Consider the following 11,758-nt stretch of genomic DNA (forward strand, 5'->3'; position numbering starts at 1 on the left):
TTATTACAATTCATCATGAGGGGAACATAAATGTTTTAACCAAATGTCATGGCAATCTATCTCCTATTTGTAGAGATATTTCTCTACAAAAACTAGATCAATTTTAATGTTCTGCTTTGAGTACAATCGCCTGATTTTCTTATTATTTGATACCTAATGTTTTTTTTTTGGTAAATGTTTTTTCTAATTGTGTATATATAGTATTATTGTTGTTGAGGACTTTTTATAAAGAATTTCCTATAAATGTGAACCTCATGGTGGCACTAGAGGGAAAAGTCAGGGGATTCGTCCTTTGGGGAACCTGATTCGGTACTAAATACATTTCTGTCGCTGAAGTTGAGTTTGAATTTAAACCCAAATGCAGGCAGGTAGAGCAGGAGCAGTTAAAGCGGTAAAACAAAAAGGTCCATAAAGCAAGTTAACAGACATAATCCAAAATCTAACAAACCGAAAAAAGGAAAATCCCAAAACTGAGGAAGTGAGCAGGCAGAAAGCTCCACATGTAATCAAACACGAACTAGCAAATGAAACAGAAACTCAAAGACTGAACACACAGGTGAGGTGCAGGATAACAAGACAAAGGTGAAAATAATCAAGGTGGGGCAAACAACACACAAGAAAATTACAAAATAAAACAGGAAACAACCAAAGAAAACTCCAAAACCACAACATCCATTATTCAATTAGTGCAGCTTTAAGATTTCTCGTAGTTGGTTCCATGTGTGTGTTTAGAAACACATTCATTTCTGTTTGGTGAGACATGGAGCATAAACCTACAGTAATGAAGGAGATTAAATTTGAGACGAAACAGTTTCACAAGTGGAAGAAGCCGAAGCCCCAGCTGCTTCACTGTCTGCTTGAATAGAGTATTTGTCCATCTGAGTTCCTGTTTACACCCTGACAGACATGGACAGGCTCCCTTTTCAAAAGTGTTCCCTTTAAACTCTCTGCCTCTTTCCTGTTGTGTTTGAGTGGAGTGGATGCTGTGGAGCCATGGCCAATGCAATTATACAGCAGGCAGCAGCAGAATATTTCACCCAGATGGTGCTCAGACCGGGTTATTAGTCACACACGGCGTCGGAGTTCTTCCGTCGACGCTAAATCCTAAGAACGACCCACATGGAGCTAATTTCGATTTCTCCAGCAAATTATTCGGTTCCAGCATCCAAAAATGTCCGGATTCATAAATTCCCAGACGGCAGCGTCTATGCCGCTGTCTCTGGGTCCAAATGTGATTTATATGCTGAGATTACGGCATCGGTTTTATAATCCTGATATCACTAGACACAGAGTGTATAAACCGCTGTGTTGTACAGCTGTTAAATCTTTTAAGATGTTTAAAATAGGACATAAGCAGCAGAAATAGACCAACAGATGGCTTTTTGAATGATAGGAATTGGTCTGTAGATTATTTCAGTGTAAGTGAGGCCGATACAGTACAGTTATCTTTGAATCAATGCAGGATGTTTGTAGTCCAAACTGATTTTTTTCCATCAACATTTGGCTGCTTTTAACATGCTAACATGCTAATACAGAAAGTAATTGACCAGAAGGAGCTGATTTGATTGGCTTAGATTGCTTTAAAGCTGCTATAATCATTATTTTTATGTTAACAATGAATCAAATGACTTGGTGTAATGTGAAAGGGGTTCAAACATAATGATGGAACCACTGATAATAATCACCCACTGCTTCCCTCGACTCTACAGCGCTTTTTAGCGTCTTTCTGCTTAATAGATTTTGGTTTTACGGCCCTCAACTGAAGCGTCTTGGTTCACTTTCACCAACTCATCAGCATTCGTTCCTGCTGTTTTCAGCTAAAAGCTCTAAAAACCCCACTGTAGTGTACACTACCTGCTCAGCAGCAAACAGCAGTTCAACACAGTTAGACGCCAGCTGGTGAACATAGTGGAGCATTTCACAGCTAAAGAGCCAGATATTTCCCTCAGGAGTCTAAAAACAGAGCTGAAATAGAGTGAATACTTCATCAGGTGTACAGACTCCAAACAAAATGCTAATGTTGCTCTGTACTGTGTGAATGTCAGTGAACAGTTTGTTGCATTGCCTGATGTGGCCAGAAACAGTGTATGCAAATTTAATTTAAAGCAGCTATTAAGGATGAAAAGTAAAATAAACCTGCCTCCTGCATGAACTGTATGTATGTTTAACTTGTAGAGTATTTCCTGAGGTGGTACGCAGTGTAATAAACAGTTAGTTTAGTCTATAATTTAGTCTCAGAGTGTAAGTTACATCCTCAGATGTCTTGTTTTTTGTCCAACCAACAGTTGAAAACACAGATATTCCATTTATAGTAATATAAAACAGACGAAAGCAGGAAATTCTTATACTTGAGTTACTTAAATATAGCACATTTTGTCAGTTTTCTTACAAATTGCCTTCAACGGTTAACAGATCATCCAAATACTTGATGGTTATTTTTCTGACAGTTCACTAATCAATTAATGTATCAATCATTGCAGCTCTGAGTGAAACCATTAAAGGCTTTTGAACATTTTCAGTCGAACACATTTCACAGAGCAACGCAGCAGCACTTTACAGCTCATAATCAAATCTGAAATATTTAAAATTTTGATGTATTTTCTGCCGTTAACATACATCGGCTCAACTACAATCAGAGCAGGTGAAACTACACTCAGTTCTTGTGTGTCTGCGTGTTCAACAGACTCCAGATTTAAGCATACAGCAGCAATGGTGACACAGATATCACAGATATGACAGAGACCTGACGGCGCCGCCTTCAGTGCAGCTCCTTAAGTGTGTCAACCTCTCCTTTCTTTCTTTTCCCCCTCAGTGAGGAGCTGAAGCTGGCCTCCCAGAAGTCTCAGCATCTCGAGGGGGTAACTGACCTTTCCAGCGTTTTTTATTATATAAACCATTTCCCTTCATCCTGTTATAGATCGTGGGTTTGTTAAATCGGGAGCGGTGATTTGATTAACAGGTTTTGGCATAGCGAGGATTTACCTCCCGCTGTGACTGGAACTCTTAAAGCTCAGACGGGTTTAGCTTCTATTTAAAATGCCTCTATATTTGTGTGTGTTTGCCTCTCAGCACAATGAGGACCGCAGCACTCAGCAGCCAGACATGAAGACCAGGTAAGAAACTAATATGTTCCCGATATGTATGTGCTCTTTATCTCAGTTATTATCATAGATTTTTATTAATTGAGAGTAATTCTCACATTTCTCACGATAGTGGCGGAGACACATTGTAGAAAGTGAAATTAAATTCACTTTGTGTGTGAAGGCTTGAAGCTAATAATTGTTTCTCCAGCACTGGACTCTAGCTTTTAATAAGTAACACCCTAATTTAATCCCCTATTTAATATTTATTTTCTCAAATGTCTGTTTTTGTCCCACCAACAGTCAAAAATCCAAAGATGATGAGTTTACAATCAATTATATTTCCCAGAGCCGAACGTGACCGGTTCAGATTTGCAGTTTTGTCCGACCACCAGAGAAATTCGATGAATGATCAAATTTTATGGATTATCAAAATAGTTTCGGATTAATTTTCTGTTGATCGACTGACTGCAGTTTATAACATATGTGTTAATTAATTAACGAATGTAACTAAGTACATTTAGTCAGTTGTATTATTATATACTTTCTCCTCTTTTTACTTTTTACACTTTTACATAAACCCTGATATTCTTACGTGATACGATACAGTTTCTATAGAGGAAGACGGACGTTGCTTGTTAAGTGATTGAGGTTCACTTTTTGTTTTGCTGTCCTGTACGAGGACATAAAGGAGGACATTTACTTTTTAGTAAAATCTCCTCCATTTCTGATGATTTCTTTTGGCTTGAATTTTAGGAAAATCTTGAACTCTGCTTCAGGAAAGGATCCGTTGTTGTTGTTTTTGAGCCCTGGAGAGAGAAGGCAGAATATTTAGTTTAAGACCGAGTCGTATAATAACTTTTGTAATGGAATCAAATGTTTGATCACAGCAACTTGGTGTCTTATAAACCCTTGAAGGTTGGGCAGTATCTAAAGTATCTAAAATGTTCTCGTTGCCTCCAGTTGCTATAACTTCTGGGTAAACGTGGGATACTTACAGGATATGTCAGAGAGTGAGGAAGGAAGTCGGCGAATGTGACTGAGTCATGTCAGATAGTGTTTCCATCAGCAGTGGTTGTTCTTTAACGATGAAGACAGCAACTCCCATGAGCCCACGTTACTTCACAACATCACCAAACTACGTCTTTTGTTATTGTTTTAACGTGAGAGACCATCGAGTGGCAGAAAATGACATATTGTGCGTAACATTACTTCTAATGGAATTTTTTTTAGACCATGGTGTTTCTACTTTTGCTTTAGAAAAGGATTTGAAAGAGTACGGAGGATTTATTCCTGACAGACTTGTACTTATCTGATAGGACAGTTAGATTTATACTTTTCAAATGTGATATGGTTTATGGTCTAGTCATTGTCTTTGTTCTTATTTTAAGCCCTTTCTCAGAACAGAAACAGAAACTTTGTGTCGCCTCACGCGTCTCAGCTCGGCAGTCGGAGGATTAAAACGTGTCACCGCTGCCTCAGAGCGGAGACTTAAGTTGAGAGTGAATGTTTAATGAAGTGGGGATGATAGACGGCCGAGGCAGGATGACAGTCGTGGATCAAAGCCGTGTACGTGATGTAAGATATGAGCAACAGATGAAGGAGAAGGTCTGTGAAGAGCAGCTGACAGCTCTGTGGCGTTGGCCAGAGGGAAATGAAGAGGTGATGTACAATTAGAGCAGAATTAATAGGTTCTTCAGGTACACAAGAAACAGACAGGAGATGTGATTCAGTGAAACGAGCTTCTTCACATTCAGTCTCATTTATCAAGAACAGAGATGACAGGGCATCAGCTGGGTGGCATCGGGCTCATACAACTGATTTTGGAGGCAGGTGGTAAAATCCACAGCTTTATTAATAATGCACTGAACCGCCGCTAAGATGATTCTTTATATTGAATCCTTGGCTTCTCACTTCATCAATCATTTACATATTGTGAAGTCAGGTCGATTTCAAACGTGGAACGGACACAGTACAGTCTGAAATGTTTTCACATGAGTTTATATTAAAGGAACCCTGTGGACCACTAGTAGCGCTATGGAGCCACGTTTTACATGAGTTGGTCCCCATTTTGTTGCTATTTTGGACGTACAAACACGCAAGTGACAGCGTGGTCTTATCAGTGGTTTCATGCTGTTCTGGTGTTCAACAGTTGGTGGCGGTAATGTGCAGAAAGATGTAGTAACAAAGTGAAGAGGAATAAAAAGAAGTTGTAAGGCAAACTGGCTAACAACTTGATTTTACTTGATAAACATTTGTTTGTGTTTTTATTGTTTGTTTAAAGCCCAGATGAAGACCTTTAACAGATTCCTTCCTCACTGCTATTTAGACCTCACATTTCACTCCGGTGCAGTTTGACAGCAGTCGACATATTATCGCTCTCTGAATCTCTCCATTTTTCTACAGAGAAACCATCTCGAATCAGGGACCAGCGGGAGAAACAAACTTCCAGAAATCCACTGGAGCCTTAATCTCGGAGAAAGACCGGGAACTGGAGACTCTGAGGAATGAGGTACTCGCACATAAATTTCTCTGAAACTTCATTTTGAGCCGTGTGAGAGATTTACTTTCGTCCTCCGTTGCTGCAGATCGCGGTGCTGCGAGGAGAAAACGCCATGGCCAAGACCCTGCAGTCGGCCGTGGAGACGTTGGAGAGAGACAAAGCTCAGCTGCAGAGCCGCGTTCACAGTCTAGAGCAAAGGCTCATGGGAAGTCAGGCCTCAGAGGGAGAAGACACTGAAGCTCCACCCTCAGGTGAGGAGACCGTTAGAGCGTTCGCACTGTTCTGGCAAAGAGGTATATTCTGTTTGTCAACCTGTTCTCTGATTTCCTTCTGCAGGCGATGCGGCTCTGCAGCAGCTGAGGGAGGAGAAGGAGTTCGCTGAGGGACAGGTGAGACCGTCAGAGTATCCCAGAATACGGTTTTATGCTGCCATTAAATCAGTTTGGGTTCAGGGTTCTCAGTTCTGGTCTGTGTCCTGATTGTCTCCATCAGATCAACTTCCTGAACAGTGTGATTGTGGACCTGCAGCGGAAGAACGAGGATCTGAAGATCAAACTGAAGAAGCTCGCTCTGGCAGAGTTCAACGGCAATGACGGGACTGATGGGTAAGACGGATAGGAAATCATACAAATATACAATAATAAGTAAACACCAGATTAATGGAAAATATAAACACTCATAGTTGGAAACGGGGGTAAACAGCTAACCTGGCTCTGTCCAAAGGTAAAAAGTTAGTTTAATCTGCACAGAAACAGAGGTGTAAAAACTACATGTTGTGGAATTATGGAGGGATTATGTGCAGATTAAATCAACATCTGAACACTTCTGACTCTCAAACTAGAAACAAACATTGTGCCAGTTCTGTGAAGATGTGGCGCCAAACCTGTTAACGCCTACTGAGGACATAAAGCTTTAAAAACACCTCACACACACAGTTTAATTTTTCAAAAAGGCTCAGTAGTTTCTTAAATCAGCTGCTCACTGTAACGTTACTCAAACAGGAGGAACTAGTGCATGTTGGGGACTATTTTCAGCAGCGGATTAATCCACATTTGGTGTTTTAGTGAGTATTTGAGGCAGCTAAACAACTATATCTGTTACTAGGAAACACAGAATACCAGCACCCAGATCCTCTCTATGAACCCGTCCCTCTTTCCCTCTCTCAGGTTTGTCGAAGGTGTGTCAAAGCGGGAGAAGAAGGCGACCCCGCGTCTGTTCTGCGACATCTGCGACTGCTTCGACCTCCACGACACAGAGGACTGCCCCACTCAGGCCCAGAGCCCCGACTCCGTCCCTCACACCACCTACCACGGCAACCCGTCCGACGAGAGGCCCTACTGCGACATCTGCGAGGCCTTCGGACACGCCACGGAGTCCTGCAACGATGATCAGACCTTCTAGAGGCTCCCGAAAAGCTCTTTCCCCTTAAAAGCTTCACTCTACTCTCCCACTACATTTCCCCACAGTCCAGCCCCGACACGCCTGATTAAAATCCCCATCAGATATTTCCATATTGTATTTTTATACTGTATTTATGCATATCACTCGTAGCCACTGTCCTGATCTAAACCCTCTTTCCTCTAAAGATAAACTGTTCTGACTGTAATGCAGAATGCTCGTCCAAATATGCTGCTTTGGTGCAATATTGATGTTTATAACAGAAGGAATTCGTCCTCTGCACTTGTCGTTTTTAACGTGTTGTTTTTGCATTTAAGTTTGTTTTTCTAAATTAAGCAGAAGTGATGTTTCAGGTTGTTTTTTTTGTTTTTTTATTTAGCCCAAAAATGATGCAACGCAATGAAGCACAGATCAAACTGAAGGGAAAAAGAAGCACCTCTTACATTCCTCCGTCTGCGCGGCTACGAACCAATCAGAGAGCGATACTGCCATGTCAAACCTGTCACTAATTATTAATGTTTTATGTCTTTTCTTCTAGCGTATAGACCTACGGGTATTAGGGCCACTGTCGGAGGAGAATTTAAGAATAAAGCTGCAATTTTACGGAAAAAAGTCCTAATATTTCGAGAAAAGATTTCCAGAAATAGTCAAAAATGGTGGAACAACTCCGGTCAAATCTTATTATCTATTGTTATCTACAACTAAACATTCATAAATTACTCAATTAAAACTTATTAAACACTACTTACTACAAAAGTTGCCTTGTTTACTACGAGGAAGCTTTAAAATATAATGTATAATATTACTACTTTAATCTTTGAACATTATCAAAGTATTGTGAATTAATTCTCGTAATATTACGTCTTTATTCTTGAAAGATTTACTCTCTTTAAACTTTATTGTTGACTGTATTCCTCAAATATAACAACTTTCTTTTCCTTTCAAGAAAACTTGAAATATTACACCTTGTTCTTTTCAAAATATAACTTTTAATTCAACGTACTAATCAATCGACTTTTGGCCCTCTTACTCCGTCATAACCAACCTAAATGTTAACCTATGGAAAACCAATAATACTATAAACTACACTCCTCCAGAGCTTTAACTGCGTCTCACTGTCTTCTTCAGTGGATGGAGTTCAACCAACAAACTAAAGCGTTAATCGTCTGTTTTTACTCCATCTACTGAAGAAGACCATTAGATACGAATGAAGACTGCACCAAAAGCTAGTAAGTGGACCTAGACTCCACAGACTTTACACTCAAAGGTCAGTTTACGTTTTTTGTATGAAGTTTTCTTTACAACATTTTTTGTGTTTGATCTCCCTACAAGGTCCATTTAAAGAGCTCTGGAGCTTTCATCCCGATCACGGGATCTTCCTCGGCAGTTGTCTTTCTCAGCACTTTGAGCATTTCTCGTCAACGTTGGCTTAAAATGTGAGATTCAGAGTTCATCTGGGTTCGCAGGACCTGATCAAAAGCTCCAGAACAGCTACTAAATGGACCTTGGGATGAGATCAGCATCCAGGTTAACGTCCTCGGGAAAAAAAAAACACGTATCTGAAAGTCACCGAGGATTCGTCGTAGAAGAAGTTGTTGCATTTTGTTATTTATTTCCGATCTTTCGCTGACCGGTGATGTTCCTACAGGGAAATAAGCTAGCACTGAGGAGAGGTGTAGGTAGGACTACTGTAGTATAAGGCGCCGAGTACAGGAAGTCACCCAGATGAAACTATAGAAGCCTCGACTAACTTAGTTTTTGCACTGTTCACTTTAAAGATTCAGCAGAAAAACACGCAGCGCTTTAACTTTACGACTCTAAACAAAAGGGACGACTTTATCGGAGAGGTCAGTGCGGATTATTCTGCCCTCGTTTAAAGCACATCTTCAACGTTTTGGGAAATACGCTGATTTGCTTTGAGAGTTTGATGAGATGATTTATACTTTGTCTGTTTCACAACCCGTAAAACAGCGAATTGACTTGTTGACGCTTCGGTTTTTTGTATTAAACAAACAAGATATCAGTGAGATTTAGAGGTAGATGGATGTTCGCGCCCAGTCCCTCCCGCCTGCCTTGCTGGTTATCCAGGCTGTTCCTGTCACTGTTAGTTGGTCGATCCCACTCGTGCATCGGCTAGAAACCGTTCCTCTCTTTCGCCAAGTCGCGTTTTCAGACGCGCATAAAAGTTAAAATATTTTCAACTTTTTACTGTATTTAAAAGCGGAACTCCATCAATTTCACACCTCAAAGTCTGTTTCCAGACTACAGCATATGTGACTGAATTTGTATAAAACAATCAGATAAATTGCCTCAAGTGATGTCACATAGCACGCCTCAATCAGATAAATTGCCTCAAGTGATGTCACATGGCGCGAATGCCGTCTTGCTTAGCTTCCCCTCCGAAGGCGAGAGTCTGTTCTTGAGTTTTTCCGTTTCTTGATTTTATCATTTTACCTGCTCAAATTCAACGTATGGTTAGTGAAAACAACCTGTTGCACTGGAGGCAAACGTCTCCACACATCGTTCAACCGTCAGTCCCGATTTATCTCTGCCTCTGCATTGATTTTTATGTTGTTTTATAATTTCCTGAAGGACTAACACACAGATCTATAGAGTATAAAGTTTTCTCATGTGACTCTACGAGAAGGTCGAACAAGCGAATTTCCCAAAACGTGAAAACCTTTTAAATTAATCCTGTATAGCAACACGTGTTTGACTCGTTGTTCTTAAGCACAATTTTGGATCATATTGAATCTTTCAGTGTAACAGTGTATAATAATACATGATGTGACTAACCATTGAGTCTTTGTAAATACTAATCAGAGGCTTCCCTTCTGATAAATGTGTACACAGTGCCATGGAACAAACAAAAAGAATAGCTTTTATGTGTACTACATTTTATTTTTCTGCCCTGTTGATAAGATTGACATTGTAAAAGGAAGTTTCAATATAAAAAAAAAGCCCATTTGTATAGACTTTAAAAACATTGTGTACTTTATAAGTGATGCGTCTAATTATTAGTGTAATGTTTTATATGTAACAATTTCAGGCACCGTCTAGAAATGGTTTTGGGAACCAGATGTTGGCGTGGTGTAAAGTGTCACTGTTTTCTATGTACTGTATATTCCCGAGCAGTCCAATAGAAATACTAAGAAAAGAAACTGTGTGTGTGACTTTCTTCTTTCTAGCTCACAGGACGGTGGTACATTAGCTGCTGCACTGCTCATTATAGTTTCATCCCCCAGATCCGTTTACTCCAGAGAGGTTCAGGCAGCACAAAGAGGCTGCTCCATTTTTCATGAGCTCCAGAGAGCTGTTACATTAATGAAAATGATCGGTTAAACCAGGCTTTACTTCGGTGATTCAGGCTTATTTTTTTCCTCTTTTCACTGTTGCTGTGTGCGACGTCGCTGTCAGAGTTGTGGTGGTTGCTGAGGGAAAGTCGGTCTATACGAGGTTACTGTATTTGTACCCGAGGGTAGTTTTGTTTTGCAGTAGACGACAAAAGTATAACATCAGCTCAGACAAAAGACAAACTTTTATCTCTATCATAGATAAAAGTGCTCCGGGCTCTAAAACCAGGACTTAAATCAATAAAAGAACACTAAAATAAATAAATACTATAATAAATAAGGTCAAAATGTAGCTATTCTTATTTCGCTTTAACATAATGACGTCATACTAAATAGAGGATCATTTATATACTATAATAGTTATTAACATAATTTTACACACATTTTATAACTTTTTAGTAAATAAAAACATTTAATTCAGCAACAATCCTGTCATGTATATTTTTTAAAAATTTGACGTCTTAAATTCTGTGTTTTATGGATCTTTGTCTTTTATCTTCCTGTTTTTTTAACCTTATTGTCATAAAAACCCTTCTAGGGACGGATTCAAGAAATCAGGGAAATATATAAATCATTATTAAACACAAGGTTGTAAAATGAAATGAAAGTAGTTCCTTTGTGCTACAGAAAAAGAATCACATTCATGAAATAAAAGATAAATAAAATAGAATAAAATAAACCTATATATGTACAGTTATTTATATACATACACAGATAAACCCAGGAAATTCTGCAGGTCAGCAGCAACAAGATAGTGATGATATAGTTTCATCTTCACATAAAAAGTCCTTCCTTTTCAAATAATAATTTCATTATGTCAGATTTTCGGCGGCGCTGCAGCTGCAGGATGTGGCACCTGATGAGTCCAATATTCACCCTCTATTAGTCTCCACCTCTTCCTGAGGGAAATATCTGTCTCTTTAGCTGATAAATGCTCCTATGTTCACCATTTAGTCTCCAACTGTGCCCGTCTGCTGTTTACTGCTGAGCAGGCACTGTACTCTGGCTTGTTGGCAGAAAACTGGTAACATTGAGGTGTTACAGCAGCAGAAAGCGAGAGAGACGCAGCAAAGGTCCACAGGTCAGACCTTCTTACAACAAAGGACACCAACACATCTGTAACGTCTCATCAGAGGCCCCTTCCTCTCACATCTGTAGGTAAAAGCATTTTAAAGTAACAAAAACACAACGATCGCTAATAAAAACATACCTGTGAACATTATATAAGTCCCTGCCAACAGATCCTCCTCAATGTTACACTCAGAGACCATCGAACATTTCTCTCTTCTCTTTAAACACTGAACACAAACACCCAAAAATAAGTTTTGTGAATTTTATTAAGAAAACAAAACCATTGGACATGATAAAAACCAAGCACTACTGATGGAATAAATAAGTCAAACCAAACCAATAAATCTGTACAA

General features: G+C 39.5%; 1 protein-coding gene across 1 annotated transcript in view; it reads left to right on the forward strand.

Moving 5' to 3' along the window:
• clip1b (CAP-GLY domain containing linker protein 1b) overlaps positions 1-7,676 on the forward strand; it is a gene marked incomplete in the record, with an annotated part of 30,743 nt that extends 23,067 nt beyond the window's left edge. The window contains 7 exon segments of the mRNA XM_035668347.1: positions 2,813-2,858; positions 3,070-3,113; positions 5,487-5,592; positions 5,669-5,834; positions 5,920-5,972; positions 6,076-6,188; positions 6,750-7,676. Coding sequence (XP_035524240.1) covers positions 2,813-2,858; positions 3,070-3,113; positions 5,487-5,592; positions 5,669-5,834; positions 5,920-5,972; positions 6,076-6,188; positions 6,750-6,984 — 763 coding nt within the window.
• Positions 7,677-11,758: the final 4,082 nt, after the last annotated feature.

Source organism: Morone saxatilis, unplaced genomic scaffold, assembly GCF_004916995.1.
Source record: "Morone saxatilis isolate NCDOM2014 unplaced genomic scaffold, NCSU_SB_2.0 Contig21, whole genome shotgun sequence".
Taxonomy (NCBI): Eukaryota; Metazoa; Chordata; class Actinopteri; family Moronidae; genus Morone; species Morone saxatilis.